We start from the raw sequence: 20,965 nt of genomic DNA on the forward strand, positions 1-20,965 counted from the left end.
CTGGGGCGCTAGTGTCCCTGTCCCTTGTTCCTGTTGTCGTCATAAAACCTGTGATTCAGTAGAAGCATCTGATTCCCACTGCTCTTTTCTTCCAGTTCTGATGGGTCACCTTTTTTTTTTTTTTTTTTTTTTTTTTGCGGTACACGGGCCTCTCACTGCTGTGGCCTCTCCCGTTGTGGAGCACAGGTTCCGGACGCGCAGGCTCAGCGGCCATGGCTCACGGGCCCAGCCGCTCCGTGGCATGTGGGATCTTCCCGGACCGGGGCACGAACCCGTGTCCCCTGCATCGGCAGGCGGACTCTCAACTACTGCGCCACCAGGGAAGCCCCGGGTCACCTTCTTTTAATAATTAAGATCCTGAAAAAGAAGTTGCATAAATAGATTTCCACAAGAATAGCCATTCGAAGTCCAGCTGTGTGTTTGGGGAAAAGAAAAATTCTGTAGATTTAAGAGGAGATTTGAGTCATTCTCACCTGGCCTGAAAGCTCTGCCTTTAGAGGGAATGATGTTCTTGGGTTACCTGCAGAATCTGGTTTCCTCCACTCTCTGTCAGTCTTCTCCTCCAGAGGACATTCTGTGGTTCTCCTTCCCAAGTGGTGGCCTCTCCTGGACCCTTTTTCTTTCCTTTTTCAGTTTTCCTACTTGGAGAAGCTCCTGCTGGTTCACGGCGCCTGGAGTTACAACCGGGTGACCAAGTGTATCCTGTACTGTTTCTACAAGAACGTGGTCCTCTACATCATTGAGGTGAGCAAGGCTGCTTCTTCCTTGAAGAGGACAGCCTTTAGGTAATTAGGTCATTTCAGGGAAGGATTTTGTTCAGGGATAAGTAAAAAGATACTCCCCTGATGTATCGAGACCTGTGACACACACACAGCCTCTTTGAAACCGGGGACACCTTCCAGGTCCAGGTTCTCTGGATCAAAAGCCAGGAGTCCCGGGATGCCTTCTCCACACCGCACGCCCTCCTCCCTCTGCCCAGCAGACAGACGGACAGGGGAAGGTCCTCCTCTGCGTGCCCCTCCTGCTGTCACTCACACCCTCCTCCCCCAGGTGGCTAGAGCCTGGGCAGCAGTCGGTGGCTCCTTTCTTGGTGGGCACGGAGACATTCCTAGGCAACCCATCTGTTTTTATCTTGACTCGAATGAAAGGGTTTCTGGCTGGATGTCTCATGGAATCTGCAGGTTTCCTGAGCTTTCATTTATTGCTTCTGGGATATTTGGACGCTGCCACTTCAGCAGGGAGGACGTGGGATTGAGTGGGAGGAAGCCAGGAATGTAATGAAAAATCTCTCAATGAACTCATTGGGTTGTCAGCCTGTTTTTCAAGATGCTGATTCTGTTGTAAGTGAAATAAATGTGCTGTCTGGGACTAGCAGGGCGGATGGGGTGGGCTGAGGGACAAGTGGAAAAGGCACTTCATGTTTGGTCCCGGGGGGACCACCAGCCACCTCGTTCCTCCTTTTGAAGAATAGCTTTGCTATAATGGCGTGGCCGTCATGACTAAGAGATTTCCAGACGTGTTTCCGAAAGAGGAAGCAGGCAGTCACTCTATGGGAAAATAGAAGAGCAATGGTCATTGTGTGTGGCACTCATATCTCCTTCTGTTGTGGGTTATTTTGTGTCTGATTTCTCAACTCTTGGCAGAAATAATAACCAAGGCATATGTCCACTTTTTCTGATGTGGTCCCTTAAAATCCTCACCTCAGATCATTGAACAAGTGGTTTGCTCATGGAACTGTGATTAACCATTTCTTTACCAAATTGTCTGTTCCTTCCAGTTGAATATGCAGGTCAGACTTAGAGGTTCACATCACTCACTCTCTAACTGAACTCCTACCAAGTAATTTTCCCAAGTTGCGCAGGTTGTGCACTGCACAAGGCTGCCCAGCCAAAGCGGTCAATAGGGCTGAAACATAGGAACACCTAGAAAAAGAGATGCATTTTTCTAATCTGCACAAAGGGCAGCCCGCTTGCCTTGTCTGCTCGTCTTGTGCTGCCAAGGTCACCTCAACCCGCTCTGAGTAAGAACTTTGCGATGTTACACGTATTTGACTCTGTGGTTTCTGTCTTCTTCCTGTCCACATTTTTGCAATTCCCTTTAGGCGCTTAAAGATGTTTGCCGCCACCCCCCACGGCATTTTTTGCGTCTGTGATAGGAGTCACTCCTGAATGTCACTTGGGGTCGTAGATAATTAGTGCTGTGGACTGAAGTGACGAGCATTGGAGTCCTCATCCCACATAACAGCCCAACTTTCACGGGCATTTTCATCTCCTGGAGGTGCTGGCTTCAGAAGATTTCTAAATAATCTGGTTTTCCTCACAATCAGCACATTACAGATAGTCTAGACTTCTTATCAAAACATTCTCCATGAAGCCCCAATGCTTGAGTTTTCCAGAGCTTCCTTGGGGGCCCTTCTTAGTCATTTACACCTACTATCTTGCCTTTTTCCTTTTTTTTTTTTTTTTCTTTTTGCGGTATGCGGGCCTCTCACTGCTGTGGCCTCTCCCGTTGCGGAGCACAGGCTCCGGACGCGCAGGCCCAGCGGCCATGGCTCACGGGCCCAGCCGCTCCGCGGCATATGGGATCCTCCCAGACCGGGGCACGAACCCGTATCCCCTGCATCGGCAGGCGGACTCTCAACCACTGCGCCACCAGGGAGGCCCCCTTTTTCCTTTTTTTAAAAGAAAACTTCAAGTGGGCTGAAGCTGCGATGAGTACAATTTCAGTCTGTCTGAAAAATGCTGTTTGGAACATTTTCAATTCTGAAAGTGCTGGGCGAGTTCCTTACATTAATATTTCAATTGTAGCCAAGCAACAGGGATTAAATGGTCTTTTCTAAACCACCTTTAAACATTCTTTACAAGATGAAAAATGAATGAATGAATGAATGAATGAATAAATAAATAAATAAATAAAATGTCTCCACTGATCCATGCCCAATTTTCTCCTTAGTATTTCTGGGTGATCTTAATTTTATTTATTATTTATTTATTTGTTAGTTTATATTTTTTCGGGGGTGTTTCAATTTTTTTTAACATCTTTATTGGAGTATAATTGCTTTACAGTGGTGTGTTAGTTTCTGCTTTATAACAAATGAATCAGCTGTATGTATACATATGTCCCCATATCTCCTTCCTCTTGTGTCTCCCTCCCACCCTCCCTATCCCACCCCTCTAGGGGGTCACAAAGCATGGAGCTGATCTCCCTGTGCTATGCAACTGCTTCCCACTAGCTATCTACCTTACGTTTGGTAGTGTATATATGTCCATGCCACTCTCTCACTTCGTCCCAGCTTACCCTTCCCCCTCCCTGTGTCCTCAAGTTGTTCTCTACATCTGTGTCTTTATTCCTGTCCTGCCCCTAGGTTCTTCATAACCCCCCCTTTTTTTTTTTGATTCCATATACATGCATTAGCATACGGTATTTGTTTTTCTCTTTCAAACTTACTTCACGATGTATGACAGACTCTGGGTCCATCCACCTCACTACAAATAACAGCATTTCGTTTTTTCTTTATGGCTAATATTCCATTGTATATATGTGCCACATCTTCTTTATCCATTCATCTGTCGATGGACACTTAGGTTGCTTCCATGTCCTGGCTATTGTAAATAGAGCTGCAGTGAACAGTGTGGTACATGACTCTTTTTGAATTATGGTTTTCTCAGGGTATATGCCCAGTAGTGGGATTGCTGGGTCATATGGTAGTTCTAATTTTAGTTTTTTAAGGAACCTCCATACTGTTCTCCATAGTGGCTGTATCAGTTTACATTCCCACCAGCAGTGCAAGAGGGTACCCTTTCCTCCACACCCTCTCCAGCACTTATTGTTTGTAGATTTTTTGATGATGGCCATTCTGACTGGTGTGAGGTGATACCTCATTGTGCTTTTGATTTTCATTTCTCTAATGATTAATGATGTTGACCGTTCTTTCATATGTTTGTTGGCAATCTGTATATCTTCTGTGGAGAAATGTCTATTTAGGTCTTCTGCCCATTTTTGGATTGGGTCGTTTGTTTTTTTGATATTGAGCTGCATGAGCTGCTTGTAAATTTTGGAGATTAATCCTTTGTCAGTTGCTTTATTTGCAAATATTTTCTCCCATTCTGAGGGTTGTCTTTTGGTCTTGTTTATGGTTTCCTTTGCTGTGCAAAAGCTTTGAAGTTTCATTAGGTCCCATTTGTTTATTTTTGTCTTTATTTCCATTTCTCTAGGAGGTGGGTCAAAAAGGATCTTCCTGTGATTTATGTCATAGAGTGTTCTGCCTATGTTTTCCTCTAAGAGTTTTACAGTGTCTGGCCTTACATTTAGATCTTTAATCCATTTTGAGGTTTTTTTGTATATGGTGAGGGAGTGTTCTGATTTCATTCTTTAACATGTAGCTGTCCAGTTTTCCCAGCACCACTTATCGAAGAGGCTGTCTTTTCTCCATTGTATATTCTTGCCTCCTTTATCAAAAATAAGGTGACCATATGTGCGTGGGATTATCTCTGGGCTTTCTATCCTGTTCCATTGATCTATATCTCTGTTTTTGTGCCAGTACCATACTGTCTTGATTACTGTAGCTTTGTAGTATAGTCTGAAGTCAGGGAACCTGATTCCTTCAGCTCCATTTTTCTTTCTCAAGATTGCTTTGGCTATTCGGGGTCTTTTGTGTTTCCATACAAATTGTGGAATTTTTTGTTGTAGTTCTATGAAAAATACCATTGGTAGTTTGATAGGGTAGTTTGATAGATTGAATCTGTAGATTGCTTTGGGTAGTATAGTCATTTTTACCATGTTGATTCTTCCAATCCAAATACATGGTATATCTCTCCATCTGTTTGTATCATCTTTAATTTCTTTCATCAGTTTCTTATAGTTTTCTGCATACAGGATTTTTGTCTCCTTAGGTAGTTTTGTTCCTAGGTATTTTATTCTTTTTGTTGCAGTGGTAAATGGGAGTGTTTCCTTAATTTCTCTTTCAGATTTTTCATCATTAGTGTATAGGATTGAAGGAGATTTCTGTGCATTAATTTTGTATCCTACTACTTAAGCAAATTCATTGATTAGCTCTAGTAGTTTTCTGGTAGCATCTTTAGGATTCTCTATGTATAGTATCATGTCCTCTGCAAACAGTGACAGCTTTACTTCTTTTCCAGTTTGGATTCCTTTTATTTCCTTTTCTTCTCTGATTGCTGTGGCTAAATCTTCCAAAACTATGTTGAATAATAGTGGTGAGAGTGGGCAACCTTGCCTTGTTCCTGATCTTGGTGGGCATGTTTTTGGTTTTTCAACATTGAGAATGATGTTGGCTGTGGGTTTGTCATATATCGCCTTTATTATGTAGAGGTAAGTTCCCTCTTTGCCTACTTTCTGGAGGGTTTATATCATAAATGGTGTTGAATTTGTTGAAAACTTTTTCTGCATCTATTGAGATGATCATATGGTTTTTCTCCTTCAGTTTGTTAATATGGTATATCACATGGATTGATTTGCATATATTGAAGAATCCTTGCATTCCTGGGATAAACCCCACTTGATCATGGTGTATGATCCTTTTAATGTGCTGTTGGATTCTGTTTGCTAGTATTTTGTTGAGGATTTTTGCATCTGTGTTCATCAGTGATACTGGCCTGTAGTTTTCTTTCTTTGTGACATCTTTCTGTGGTTTTGGTATCAGGGTGATGGTGGCCTCATAGAATGAGTTTGGGAGTGTTCCTCCCTCTGCTATATTTTGGAAGAGTTTGAGAAGGCTAGGTGTTAGCTCTTCTCTAAATGTTTGATAGAATTCGCCTGTGAAGCCATCTGGTCCTGGGCTTTTGTTTGTTGGAAGATTTTTTTATCACAGTTTCAATTCAGTGCTTGTGATTGGTCTGTTCATATTTTCTATTTCTTCCTGATTCAGTCTTGGCAGGTTGTGCATTTCTAAGAATTTGTCCATTTCTTCCAGGTTGTCCATTTTATTGGCATAGAGTTGCTTATAGTAATCTCTCATGATCTTTTGTATTTCTGCAGTGTCAGTTGTTACCGCTCCTTTTCCATTTCTAAGTCTATTGATTTGAGTCTTCTCCCTTTTTTTCTTGTTGAGTCTGGCTAATCGTTTATCAATTTTGTTTATCTTCTCAAAGAACCAGCTTTTAGTTTTATTGATCTTTGCTATCGTTTCCTTCATTCCTTTTTCATTGATTTCTGATCTGATCTTTATGATTTCTTACCTTATGCTAACTTTGGGGTTTTTTTTGTTCTTCTTTCTCTAATTGCTTTAGGTGTAAGGTTAGGTTGTTTATTTGAGATGTTTCTTGTTTCTTGAGGTAGGATTGTATTGCTATAAACTTCCCTCTTAGAACTGCTTTTGCTGCATCCCGTAGGCTTTGGGTCATTGTGTTTTCATTGTCATTTGTTTCTGGGTATTTTTTTTGTTTCATCTTTGATTTCTTCAGTGATCTCTTGGTTATTAAGTAGTGTATTGTTTAGCTACCGTGTGTTTGTATTTTTTACAGATAATTTTCTGTAATTGATATCTAGTCTCATAGAATTGTGGTTGGAAAAGATACTTGATAAGATTTCAATTTTCTTAGATTTTCCAAGGCTTGCTTTGTGACCCAAGATATGATCTATCCTGGAGAATGTTCCAGGAGCACTTGAGAAGAAGGTGTATTCTGTTGTTTTTAGATGGAGTGTCTTATAAATATCAGTTAAGTCCATCTTGTTTAATGTATCATTTAAAGCTTGTGTTTCCTTATTTATTTTCTGTTTTAATGATCTGTCTATTCGTGAAAATGAGGTGTTAAAGTCCTGTACTATGATTGTGTTACTGTCAATCTCCCTTTTTATGGCTATTAACATTTGCCTTCTGTATTGAGGTGCTCCTATATTGGGTGCATAAATATTTACAATTGTTATATCTTCTTGGATTGATCCCTTGATCATTATGTAGTGTACTTCTCTGTCTCTTGTAATAGTCTTTGTTTTAAAGTCTATTTTGTCTGATATGAGAATTGCTACTTCAGCTTTCTTTTGATTTACATTTGCATGCAATATCTTTTTCCATCCCCTCACTTTCAGTCTGTATGTGTCCCTAGGTCTTAAGTGGGTCTCTTGTACACAGCATATGTACGGGTCTTGTTTTTGTATCCATTCAGCTAGTCTGTGTCTTTTCATTAGAGCATTTAATCCATTTACATTCAAGGTTATTATCAATATATATGTTCCTATTACCATTTTCTTAATTGTTTGAGGTTTGTTATTGTACGTCTTTTTCTTTTCTTGTGTTTCCTGCCTAGAAAAGTTCCTTTAGCATTTGTTGTAAAGCTGGTTTTGTGGTGCTGCATTCTGTTACCTTTGCTTGTCTGTAAAGGTTTTAATTTCTCTGTGGAATCTGAATGAGATCCTTGCTGGGTAGAGTGATCTTGATTGTAGTATATTCCCTTTCATCACTTTAAATATATCCTGCCAGTCCCTTCTGGCTTGCAGGGTTTCTGCTGAAAGATCAGCTGTTAACCTTATGGGGGTTCCCTTGTATGTTATTTGTTGTTTTTCCCTTGCTGCTTTTAATATTTTTTCTTTGTATTTAATTTTTGATAGTTTGATTAATGTGTTTTGGTGTGTTTCTCCTTGGATTTATCCTGTATGGGACTCTCTGTGCTTCCTGGAATTGATTAACTATTTCCTTTCCCATATTTGGGAAGTTTTCAACTATAGTCTGTTCAAATATTTTCACAGTCCCTTTCTTTTTCTCTTCTTCTTCTGGGACCCCTATAATTCGAATGTTGGTGCATTTAATGTTGTCCCAGAGGTCTCTGAGACTGTCCTCAATTCTTTTCCTTCTTTTTTCTTTATTCTGCTCTGCGGTAGTTATTTCCACTATTTTATCTTCCAGGTCACTTATCTGTTCTTCTGCCTCAGTTATTCTCCTATTGATTCTTTCTAGAGAATTTTTAATTTCATTTGTTCTGTTGTTCATCATAGTTTGTTTGCTCTTTAGTTCTTCTAGCTTTTTGTTAAATGTTTCTTGTATTTTCTCCATTCTATTTCCAAGATTTTGGATCATTTTTCCTATCATTACTCTGAATTCTTTTTCAGGTAGACTGCCTATTTCCCCTTCATTTGTTAGGTCTGGTGGGTTTTTACCTTGCTCCTTCATCTGCTGTGTGTTTCTCTGTCTTCTCATTTTGTTTAACTTACTGTGTTTGGGGTCTCCTTTTTGCAGGCTGCAGGTTCGTAGTTCCCATTGTTTTTGGTGTCTGTCCCCAGTGGCTAAGGTTGGTTTAGTGGGTTGTGTATGCTTCCTGGTGGAGGGGACGGGTGCCTGTGTTCTGGTGGATGAAGCTGGATCTTGTCTTTCTGGTGGACAGTACTGTGTCCTGTGGTGTTTTGGGTTTTTTTTTTTGCGGTACGCGGGCCTCTCACTGTTGTGACCTCTCCCATTGCGGAGCACAGGCTCCAGACGCACAGGCTCAGCAGCCATGGCTCACGGGCCCAGCCGCTCCGCGGCATGTGGGATCTTCCTGGACCGGGGAACGAACCCGTGTCCCTTGCATCAGCAGGCGGACTCTCAACCACTGCGCCACCAGGGAAGCCCCGGTGGTGTGTTTTGAGGTGTCTGTGAACTTAGTATGATTTTAGGCAGCCTCTCTGCCAACAGAGGACTGATACCTGTGTTCTGGTGGATGAGGCTGGATCTTGTCTTTCTGGTGGGCAGGTCCACGTCTGGTGGTGTGTTTTGGGGTGTCTGTGGCCTTGTTATGATTTTAGGCAGCCTCTCTGCTAATGGGTGGGGTTGTGTTCCTGTCTTGCTAGTAGTTTGGCATAAGGTGTCCAGCACTGTAGCTTGGTGGTTGTTGAGTGGAGTTGGGTCTTAGTGTTGAGACGGAGATCTCTGGGAGAGCTTTCCCATTTGATATTGTATGGATCTGGGAGGTCTCTGGTGGACCAATATCCTAAATTCCGCTCTCCCACCTCAGAGGCTCAGGCCTGACACCCGGCTGGAGAACCAAGACCCTGTCAGCCACATGGCCAATGTCACATGGATTGTGGAGGGTCTGGCCCTGTGATCCAGTTGTTTATATTCTCACTCCAGCTGCTTATCCAGCAGAGCCTTCTCCCTGCTTGGCACTTTTGTGGTCGCACTGCCTTTCTGAGGCTCAGCTGGTATCACGTGCAGATTCCCCAGGTCGTGTACATCTCTGATATTAACCTAAGCTTTACTGCGAAGTCTCCAGAAAGCTCCGAAAATAACTAGCTTTTTTACGACAGCCGTTACCTCCAAGCTTCTTCTCTTCTCTCTTTGGTGGAGGCTTCCTGATCTTAATTTTAAAACCAAGAAACAGAATCCTTGGCTGAGCACAGACAGTTCGAGCATTCTCTCAGACAGCCTCTGCCTTTGCCGAATAACCTCTGTGGCATCAGCGTGTGCACTTCAAGTAGAATTCCAACATGCGAAAGTACTACTTGTACGCTGTTTTAGTGTGTTTTGAGCTGGAAGATCAAAGATTGTTGTAATTTGATTTGATCATTTGCAATGAATAGTGTTGCGTTCTAAGGGTTGTCTTGTAGTTAATTACTTATGTGAGAATAAATTAAGTATATTATGTATTTTTCTGAACTGGTTTTCTTGTAACTCAAGGAGAAACCCTTTGTGATAGCCAGGACGTTCTCATCTCAAACGCCCTCTGATATTCTTAACTAGCAGTCATTTAAGAATACAAACTTAAAATAATATGCCAGCTAAAAAAGGTATCACGTGTGCATACATACACGTATATAGTCTTAGCCATTATTATGATGCTCAGTATATGATTTGAATTAGCAATAAAGATAGTACGGAGAAACTAGAGCCTATGTTGTAATACTGTCCACTCACTTGGTGTACTAACCTGTAGAACCGGATTTCTCTAGAGAGGGAATGCATGGTGATACTCTCACTGCAATACAAGTCTCAGTCTGAAAGTCCCTCCACCCCCAAGTCCCTTACGTGTATTCTTTTCTGACTTTTCTCTCTGTGTTTATAGAAATGTTTACATATACAGACAAGTCAGTGTTTTACACACACGTCATCCTGTTTTGTAGTACGTCCTGCAGCTCTTGTTCTACTTACAGTGCATTTTGGAATCATTTCCCATCACTACATAGAGATCCATCGCCTGGTGTTTCACACCGTGGTGTCCTACAACCTGTTCAGCCCTTCCTGTGTTGATAAACATTCAAGTCATCTCCAGCTCCACCCACAAAAAGCCTTGTGGAATTACAGCTTTCCCTCTAACCAGGCCATAAATACTCCACCAAGATGTTGATCTAATTAGACCATTTTCACTGCAGTGCCTTGAACATAATACATGCTCAATTTATGTATTATTATCTGTACCACACGTTCTTTGTTGCTGACAGCTCTTACTTAATGCTTGTGTGGTGTACCATGTAAAATTTATTCAGGCCAAAGTAACCATTGGTTCAAGTGATTAAAAAATAGGAACAAAATGGTGGAATCAGTGATTTCATAGGGGCCCTATTAATGGTAAAACTAAAAATATATTCCATCTTTGTTTTCCATACTCTCTGCTACTACCTTAATTTAGTACTTTTTACCTGGACGATAGCAGAGACCACTAGCTTTGCCCATTCACACATCTATAATGAAGCCAGGATGAGCTTTCTGAAACATACATCTGACCAGCTCCAGTGCCTGGCCCAGTGTCTGGAGCATGGGTGCCCCAAAATGTCGGCAGTGAGTGAGCGAATGAATTCCACTACTCTTCAAACTCCTCAAGGGTTCCTGTGTCTTTTGATAAAATCCCATCTCTCCCTCGAGAGATGGTGGTCTAGACCCTGATGGTCCACACTATACATCTCTCCTATTTTGTTTTTAATCAGTGTTATTGAAGTATAATGAATATACAGTAAGATACACCATTAAGTGTACAGTTCCGTGAATTAAAACTGGGTTTTTATCACTAGAAACTACCTGGCAATTTTCTGTCTGCCTTCCCGCAGACGATGACAAACAAGAATGTTGCAGAGTTCTGTGGATGGACGGTGGTGAAGGTGCACAAGAGTGTGAACGTACTTAATGCCACTGAATTCCACACTTAGAAATGGTTAAGATGGGAAACTCTATGTGTATTTCGCCACCATTTTTAAAAAATGCTAAAATGTTAAAAAAGAACGTCACAAGCGCTTGGCTGTTTTGTTCACCTTGAGGGAAACAAAAAATGCGCATCAGCTCATTGAAGGCTTGAAAGACAAACTTTGCATGTCGTTTTGCTTTGTATTACAACCAATTAAATGCTAAGTTTAGTGGCTGTGACCAGATGGACAGTATTTCTCAGAAGGTGAAACCTTGCTGTGAGGCTGGACTAGGTGGGGCTTTGCAAGCTGGCCAGGCAGGTGGGACTCCTGTCAGCCAGCTGGAGGGGAGCATGCCTTGTGTGTGTGTGTTCGGGCCAGGAAAAAGAATGAAATTAGCAAAGGCAAGGAGGTAGGGGTACTGGAGTGGCCAGAGGAGGGGCCTGAAAACCAGACAGGAGCTTTGTTGCTTTTGGAGACTGGGATCCCTTTTTCATTCTGGAATAAGCAAGTTCCATAGTAAAAGCGATTTCAGCAAATGTGTCTTTCAATACGTCGGGCACGTGGTAAGCAGAGACCTTTATGTAATTTTGTAGTTTTAACCTGGGGCATAAATCATGGCCATTATGATCGTGAGAAGTTGGTGGTTCCTAATACAGGGAATAACCATGACACATAGATATTGATGTGAAAAAAAATGGGAATTTTATACCATTTAGAGGGTCTACTTATTTTTGGCAACATATATGAGAAATTTTAATGTTTTCCTGGGGTCGTTAAACTGGTATGGGATACAAGCCAGGAGATGGGATGCATATTAGCCTAGAGGTCTGGAAATATTATCACTGAAATAGAGACTTAAAGCATTGCGATTTGGGGTCGTGGGATCCAGATGAACAAGACGGAGCTCTGGCTCTTGGAGGGGACACAGGTGAGAACTCTCACCACTCAGTACCACGCTGGGCACTGGCTTCCAGGAAGATGCTTGAGGTGAGATCGAGCAGAAGGGGTGGGTAGGGGCCTCGGGTTTCCAGAATGAAATGAGTTAAGACCTGAAGGATGAGCTAGAAGGGAGGGTTAGGCCTGTGTACCGAGGAGAGCCCGCACCTGCCTTTACCATCCCACCCGCTGGGTTGATTCCAGCTCTGTGAGGGGTGTCAGGAGTCATCGGCAGGGTAAACAACAGGGAAAACATGCACTTTGCTGGGGTTTTACGTTTCAGCGGGAAAGCTGCTGCAGAACTAGTTAGATGTGGGCTTAGGACCGGGCTCTCAAAGCCTAGCTGGTCCTTAGAGCTGGGAGTTTGTTAGCAAAAGGCGAGGGGGAGGGGTGATGGGGAGGAACCGCCACAAAGCCGGAGAAGGCTTAGGTCTGGAGGGATTCCCCTACCAGATACCGAGCACTTTGAACTTTATAAAAAGAGACGCTTACTGCTTTTCACAGGTGACAATATATGCTTTCTTAATGATGTTTTCGCAGCTGCTTTACCTAAGAGGATCGTTATAAAGATCCAGTGTTCTGAAAAAAAGTATTTATGCATGGATGTTTTAAAAATTGAGTCTCTAACTCCATAAACGGTTTAAGCCTCCCTGGAGTTAAAAAAAGAAGTGCAAGTCCAGAAACAAAAGTGATGCAATGGACTCATGGGGCCCACGTGAACTCTGAGAGCTCTGCTGGGTGCGTTGTTCCAGGTGCCCGCTCTTCCCGTCCACCTGCTGCTGTGGCAGAAATAAACGACTCAGACCCAGCAAGGGGTCCAGCGCATCACATCTGTGCTAAAGCTCACAGATTCCAACTTGCTCCCCTGGCTAAAGGCCCTCCTGCTTTCAGAGATGGCACTGCACAGGGTAGTACCGGGTGCTTGTCTGTTCACCAGCTCAGTGGCCCAGGCAGGACTAATGACACAGCACTCAATAAACAGCTAATCGATTGAGCAGGTCTTCAGTAGAGGCCAGCCTCTAGGAATCGATTGGGCTTTTAGGTTTCATGGGTTTTTAAATTAATTTATTTATTTTTTGGCTGCATTGGGTCTTCGTTGCAGTGCGCGGGCTTCTCGTTGCAGTGGCTTCTCTTGTCGCAGAGCACGGGCTCCAGGTGCGCCGGCTCAGCAGTCGTGGCTCGCGGGCTCTAGAGCGCAGGCTCAGTAGTTGTGGCGCATGGGCTTAGTTGCTCCATGGCATGTGGGATCTTCCCGGACCAGGGCTTGAACCCGTGTCCCCTGCCTTGGCAGGCGGATTCTTAACCACTGCGCCACCAGGGAAGTCCCTGCACGTTGTTTTGATAATCTTTTGTGGGTCACTCGTCGATTTGAGAATTGCTTTTTCATAACACTAGCTGTTAACTGGAAGCTTTACCTCCTCATTAGCCTCAGCTAATTGGTTTCCCTTATTCCTTTGAAGGTATTTATTAGTAAGGTATGCCGCTGTCCTATTTTACAAGGTATAATTCACATGCACAGAACTAATGCTTTTTAGTGTACAGTTCTGTGAGTCCTAACAAATGCATCACCACACTCGGATACGGAGCAGCACCATCAGTCCCCATACCTCCCCCAGCCCCCTTTGTATCAGCTGCTACCCTCACACTCAGTCCCTAGAAATGACTGCTCTGGTTTCCGATGCCATAGTTTTGCCTTTCTTAGAATGTTGTAGGCACGGAACTGGACGGTGTGTGGTCTTCTTGCGCTGGCTTCTCCTCTCAGCGTAATGCATTTGAGAGTTGTTGAGAGTATCAGTAGTTTATTCTTTATTGCCGAGTAGTATTCCTTTATACGAATAGGGTTTCCCATGGTTGGGGAGTTCTGGAAATCCAATCCCAGTGGGTTGAGAACCAGGGAACAGGAAGTCGGTGAACTCCAGGTAATATAGTTTAAGGAAGGGCTGGAGTAAAGTTTGACTAGCATGACACTGGCCATAATAAAGCAAGATGGTGGTGGACAAGTGCGTCAGCCTGGTGAACGCCTTCTGCTTAAGCCCTCCTGGGGAAGAGAAAGGCCAGCAGCCCACAGACTTGTCTTCCTGGAGCCACGCTTCCCACCGCTGTCTGGCTGGTGTCCATTAGCCGAGGGCAGCATCATCACGGCCACGGCTGGGGGCTCCCCCTGGGGGCTTTGCCTCCAGCTCAGGCCATGCAGATTTGGGCCAGCCTCCGGACCACTCACAGCCTCAGTGTCCTTCTCTGTAAAATGACAATAAGAAGGTACAGACATCCAAAAGTTGGTGAGGATGAAGTGAAATCCCATTGGAAAGCCTTTAGCATCCCTTTAAGGTATTTCCTATTTGACAGCCTTATGGCTATGCTGTGGTGATGGGCTGAGGCTCTTCTCGTCCCTGCCCCCTCCCAGAACAGGAAGCTAGTTTTCTAGTCCACCCTTTGCCGGAAGCCTTCCCTGGAGGAGGTGAATCTTCCCTCACTGCATCTTCAGACGCTTGGCCCTAAACGTAGCTCTTATTATGTAATCGTCAACTCTGCAGCTATGTATGATCACTGTAGAGCAGAACAACCATGATTAAATCTGTCAGATTAACGGGAAGTTTGCTTGCTTCCTGTCTGTGCATTGCTTCTAATTGACGTGCTAATAAATTAACTGTTTTCCAGTCATGTGGGCCCTTGTCCATAACTGAGACATAATTCTTCTAACATCATCTGTGATCTAATCTTCTCCCCTGACCTAGAGAGGCATTTTCAGATTTCATAAAGTAGCCTAGACCGCTCGGTGTTCACACACTCTGCTCGAGTTACATCAGGAGCGTTTAAATGAAACATTCAGACTCATCCCTTAAAACTTCAGCCTCTCAGCAGTCCACTCTGCTGGAATTTGCTGGAAGGAATCCACTGGAGAGTGGAGATTTGCCGGTTTCTTTCAAATCCAAGCCCTCTCGTGGTGACTGAAGATTGCTCTCCAGGCTCTAATGGATCCAGATGCCTGTCTGCCTGCCTGCTTTAGAGGCCAGACTACCACTGCCTCTAGTGCCTACTGGTTGCCTGAAATCACACCTTCCTTTCTCCTCGTGTATGAACCGGGCGGGAGCTGTGATGTCAGCAGAGATCCTGTTAATGCTTTCAGGTGGGTAAAGTGCCGCCTTGATCTTGGGTGGTTTCCAACTGTAACCTTGAAGTATCCAGCAGTTCTGTCAGTTACACCTGCCTTCAGGGTGCTTTGAAATTCACCTGCTTTGGGACACTCCATCATGAGAGCAAGCCACAATGAGATACAGCCTGGCCACCAGTATGTGTGGGTATGAAAATGGAAAATAAGTTTTCTTGGGTTCTTACTGCTGTTCTTGCTGCTGAGCATACTTTAAATCTATAAAACTTGGGTGTGTTTTGTATATCCTGACATTTTTGGTGGGGGAGGAGACTTGCCAGAGAAATTTAACCCAAAAGGCGGTGCTGTAAAACATTCCTGTGCTATTTGATAGGTCATAGTGAAGGCCGCTGGGGTCCGTTCATAGTGTCATTAGCTGACGTACGTCGTGCATTTGACTTAGTAATTGTTTCTGGAAATGTTAAAAGCTCATGTTGAGTATTTGCAGGATCTTGTTACTTTATCCCCAAATGTATCTGAAAAGACTGTTGGAGAGTCACCGTAGGGAAGTCATACAGCAGCTTTGGGTTTTCCTTCCCACCGGAATCACACCAAGCAGATGGCCCGTGTTTCAACACAGGTCTCCCGGCCCGTCTTTCTAGCAGTTCCTCCTGGGATGAGCACTGCCATAGGCCCACAAGAGCCATGTACCTACACATGCCCTTGGGGGGCTGTTTTTCCTTCCTTTTGCTGTTTGTGTGGTCTGATAGAAATCTGTCTGTGATGGAAATGCCCTGGGATTCCTCCCCCAGGAACCCTCACCAGGTACCTCTTCCTGCATCTCTCCTCCTTGTCGGCGACTTCCTGTAACCATAGCCAGCGCCATGGTTACCCTGCCTCTAGCCCTAGTCTACAGAGATAGGAGTCATGACTGAGGATTCTGATGCTTCTCCTTTTTTTCCTGTTTCTATAGCATCTGTTACAATGTTACAATATCCCACAAGGGATATCTGCCCATATCAAAAAATGCTTATCAGTGGTTTCTACACAATGAACATAAACGGAAAAGAAGAACCCTAAATTCTGCTTAAAACAGCTAAGTCTTTGTTGTTGCCGATTAAGTTGGTAGAAGGAATTCTAAAGAATAAAATTAAAATGATATTGAAAATCAAGTTTTTCTGTCTCCGATGAGTTATGAAAATATTTTTCTTAAACATTAATAAAAAAGATATAATATTTTAAATGAACTGAAATATACTAGAGCTATAAAGTCAGTGTGAATAAAAAGGAAGATGTTCCCCACTCTTGGATAGGAAGAAATATGTATACACACACACACAGAGACATACACATATGTACATACATACATATCACACACATACATATGCATACACATATATCTATGTATATCACAAAGTGTCAGAGCTCTTCTGCACCCACTTTTGTGACATAACAGTATATCCCAGGAATCTCCCCACATAATGCTAGAGGGCCTCCTCAGTCTTTTTCAATAGCAGAGTGTTCAGTTAGGTTTAAAAAAAAAAAAAAAAGCAGAGTGTTCAGTTAGGTAAGTAGTTTACTTAACCAGTCCCCTATTGATGGACACTTGGGTTTTTTCCAACTTCAACATTTTGCTTCAACAAATTATGCTGCAGTGCTGGATAAGTTCCCAGAAGTGGGACTTCCATGTCAAAGGGCAGATGCATTAATAATTTTGATAAATACTGGCATTTTCCCTTTCAAAAAAAATTTCTAGCAGTTCTTTATATTCTGGGGAGATTACCCCGTTGTCAGTGGCATGAGTTGCGATCATTTTATTTTTCATTGTAGTAAAAGATTGGAATCATCTTAAACCGTTCACTGCAGGTAGGGATCCCTGGGAAGGAGACTCTGAAATGGAGTTAGCTTGGGGGGTGTTCGTTGAGATCAGCGTCTATCGATGGGAGGGATGGAAGCACGAGGAAACTGACTCAGGTAAACGCGTGAAACCCTAGGTCAGACGACTGGCCGGGGCAAAGCCAGGAGGGAGACCACGGACCCCTGCTCTTGGTAGAGCCGCAGCTGTGCGGGCTGCTTCTTCCAAGGACGGCATCTTAGAGGAGACCACGGCCCAGGAGAAGTCATTCCTAAATAAATGAGCTGGGAGTAAGCCAAGTAAAGCAGAGAAGGATGCCTTCCCTAGGGAGAGGGTATGCACGTGAGTCTGGAAAATTGCAAGTACCTCTGAATGGTTGAAAGTAGGGAATGAAAGAAACGTCCTAAAAGGCAGTGGGGGAGAAAACGGGGGTGATGTCAGGTAAGGCTCGGACGCCTGTGGTTCAGGGTATTTTAAACACAGTACCGGTGATGGGATGAGCTCTGCACTTCTGAAAGATTGTTGTGGTAGCTTTTCACCTTGGTGGCTCCTAACAGAGCCACAGATCGTATTCTCCAAAGAGGGCTCCACCGACGGGTCTTACGTCCCATGATCTTCATACAGAGATCTTCTGTCACTTCGGTACTGAGCAGTGGCAGCTTTGTTTCCTTCCCCTGATTCGGGGTGGACCCTTGTAACACCCTGAAGCCGTAGATGTTTTTGAGTCCACGCTCGTACTGCTTGCTGCACAACAGGCTAATCAATCGAGAGATGAGTCGCTGGGGCAAGGCATAGCGACTTTATTCCCAAAGCCAGCAGACTGAGAATTTGGTGGCCTGGTGTCCCAAAGAACCATCTTACTTGAGTTGGAATTCAGGCTGCTTTTATACTAAAAGGGGAGGGGTGTGGTTAGTTGTTGCCAACTTCTTGGCCGGCGGAATCCTTTCTTCTTGCAGCTGTCTGTATAGGTCAGGTCATGATGTTCCTGTAAACCTCCCACAAGACAAAGGTTATTCTCTGTTCTGCAACTTTTTATCTCTATATGAATGGGGAAGTATGATACCTTCAAAGGTCAGAGTCTTGAGAATGGACTCTCCTGTATATTTCAGGCTACAGGCAACATTCTTAACTTGTAGCCAAAGCAATAGAATACAAAGGTTAAAGTAAAAGAAACAGATCCAATATGGAGTCAGACTTCTTCTTCCCTATGACGTGGACACTAGGTGACTTCCAAGGATAGGGCATAAAAGGGACACCATCCTTGGAACCCAACTGTCCTATTGTAGGAAGACCAGGGCACACGGAGAAGAAACAGAGCTTTCTGGTCAACAGTTCTCTGAGGCCTCGGCTGCCAGCCACACACCATTCACATCATTCTTGTTTTGAGCCACCAAGTTTTGGGAGTAACTTGTTTATTTACCGCAATCACTGGAACAAAATAGCTGTGCTGATTTTGGTTTTAATTAACGTCCCATCAGGCCAACAAGTTTCTTTATCCCTTGGTTCATGTTCCCTTGAGCCAGTCACTTTGAGGAGCCCTGTGTTATATACAAATGATCAGTTCATTGAAAAGAAGCCTAGTTACAAGGACCTTGTCACCATGAGGTTGTAATGATCAAGCACCGGGCAAGCTGCCCAGTGCCCTGGCTACCCTGGTGTCCTTTTCGACTGGACCTGCCGTGACACTAGAACCATCAGTGCCCCGATGACAGAAAAGTACCATGTTTTTCCTCTTGCCACACAAGTCTATGCAGTTGTCAAAACTCATAGGACCGTACGTGGAAAAGGACCAATTTTACTGTATGTAAATTATATCTAAAAATAAATTAAAATAAGGGGAGAAAGATTCTACTAATTCCTTCTTGATATTTGAATCAGGCCAAGTGCCATGTTTATCAGAAAGGTCTTTCATTTATATTGGACTTCTCCCCTCCCCTCTCTACACACACACACACACACACACACACACACACACACACACACACACACACACACACACACACACACACACACACACACACACACACACACACACACACACACACACACACACACACACATTTCTCTCTCTCAATCCCACACACTTTCTTATAATCATTTTTGATGGGTAGGCCTGCTAAGGCTGATCCATGCATCCATGCCTGCATTTTAATGCAACAGATAGAGCTGTGATCAGAATGTTGGTTCTATACCTTATAAACCTGGGAAACATTTGACCAAACTAAACCTGGTCTCCTTCATGACAGCCAAATCCTGGGAAAGCAGTGCACGCCCTTCATATGTGCATATGTGAAGAGCACCAGGGCATTTTCTTCCATTCTGTTTTCTCATCCCTGCAAGGTTACATGATTCAAAGGTGTTGGGGCTGCAGTTTGCTTATGTACCATTGGGCTGTCAAAGCTTTGTATTCCTCATTATTTTTGAGTTGTAAGAAAACAGTTAAAATGCTCATATTTCTGTACATTTCCTTAACCTTCAAATATGAATATTATAGTAAATCATAAACCTCAACTCAAACAATGCAAACACCTTCTGTGCCCACATTTAGCATATTTAGTCAATTTCTTTTCCCTCCCCACTCAATGACAGCTGAAGGAATTTCTTTAGGATGACAGATTGTCAGCACATTGACACAGATTGTTTTAGATGTATATTTTTAGGGGGAATGAATGATTTTTCAGTGAGCTTTTCTCAGAAATATAATAATAGGGAGAAGGATTGTTATTCCATGTGTCAAACTTACAGAATTATTTTTCCTTTTTGGGGGTTATGGTCAATCCAATTGGTAATTATTAACAAGTATTTTAGGAAAGAAAAAGGAAATATGGAGTTTGCTGAAAGACATTCTCACGTCTACAAAAATAGACCTGTGGATAAATAGTAAAGAAGTCATCTCAATCTTATTGGCTCAAGACAGAGAAAAAAATTTTTAATACTTTAGAATTGTTTCTGGTCCTTTATTGTATCTTGTTACTTGGATAATGTGTGGGGAAAGGAACTGATGAAAACTTGGTAGATAGAGAGGGCACGTCTTTACATTTATTTGTGAAATTGAACTAAACTCTGGAGTTGGTGGGACAGTATTTCCCTAATGTATCTGTGTTAAGAACTGTGATCACTTCGTGAGATCCTGTGTAGTTTACTAGGATAAGGGGCTAAGTTGTGTGGTTATGTGTGACGCAGTTACTCCCTGGAGGTTGTGGAAGTTGTTCGGGAAGCAGGTGTGTGTTGTTTTTTGCCCCTGCATGTTTGGGACCATCTCGTTGGAAATGGCCATCTTGTTGTTCTGTACTGCACAAACACGTCACCTGCCTGATTCCTTTTAAACTGCTAAGATTTTACAGGAGAGATCTTTGAGGACACGGCCCAGGGAGGTGAAAACACCATAAAATGGATGAAGAGGGTAAATTTTGTGTAGAGGAGAAAGCAGTTTTAGTTTTTCTCTGGAAAATAGTTAACAGCTGCCGGGCACCACGAGTCCTTCAACAGCTGCCTACCAGCAGTGTAGGTTCCTCGGTGGGGTCATTAGTGGAGCTTTTTCAGGTGAATCGAGGAACGTCCTGTGGGAATGTGGATCTTGCCCCATAGAACTCTAGCTCTGGATGCCTGATCTACACCCATGAGATCTCAGGTCTCCGTCACCTGCCCTGCACCACCCTGACCCTGTCCTGGCTGTCTGAGCAGGAGACTTTGTCCTACCCCTTAATGGAAAGGGAGGCCCCGGGGCTCTATTAGCTCATTGGTTGCAGGAATGAGAGAGGCCTAGAGTGGTAATTTAAAATAATGATGATAATAAATCGAAGAAGAATATGAAAACAAAACTACTAAAACATACTTGGAGATAACAAGTGCCATTCACAGCTTTGCTTCTGACCCCAAAACTGTACCCCTTGGCTGAGTTGTGCCCTTGGTCTTAGCCTGGGTCGAATTCTTCTTTTTAGGGTAATGTGGGTGGGAAACCTTTTGACACTTTATTTGCAGTTACTGCCCCACTATAAACCTATATTTAAAAATATGATGACTGAGCATTTGTAATGACC

The 20,965-nt window shown here is 43.3% G+C and overlaps 1 protein-coding gene across 1 annotated transcript in view; it reads left to right on the forward strand.

Moving 5' to 3' along the window:
- LOC132477650 (phospholipid-transporting ATPase IB) overlaps nt 1-20,965 on the forward strand; it is a 451,641-nt gene that overhangs the window by 245,563 nt on the left and 185,113 nt on the right. Inside the window, exon 26 of the mRNA XM_060080119.1 lies at nt 634-744. Within this exon, the coding sequence (XP_059936102.1) occupies nt 634-744 (111 nt within the window). The remainder of the gene's footprint in view (nt 1-633; nt 745-20,965) is intronic.

The sequence above is a fragment of the Mesoplodon densirostris genome, chromosome 17, assembly GCF_025265405.1.
Source record: "Mesoplodon densirostris isolate mMesDen1 chromosome 17, mMesDen1 primary haplotype, whole genome shotgun sequence".
NCBI classification, from domain to species: Eukaryota; Metazoa; Chordata; class Mammalia; order Artiodactyla; family Ziphiidae; genus Mesoplodon; species Mesoplodon densirostris.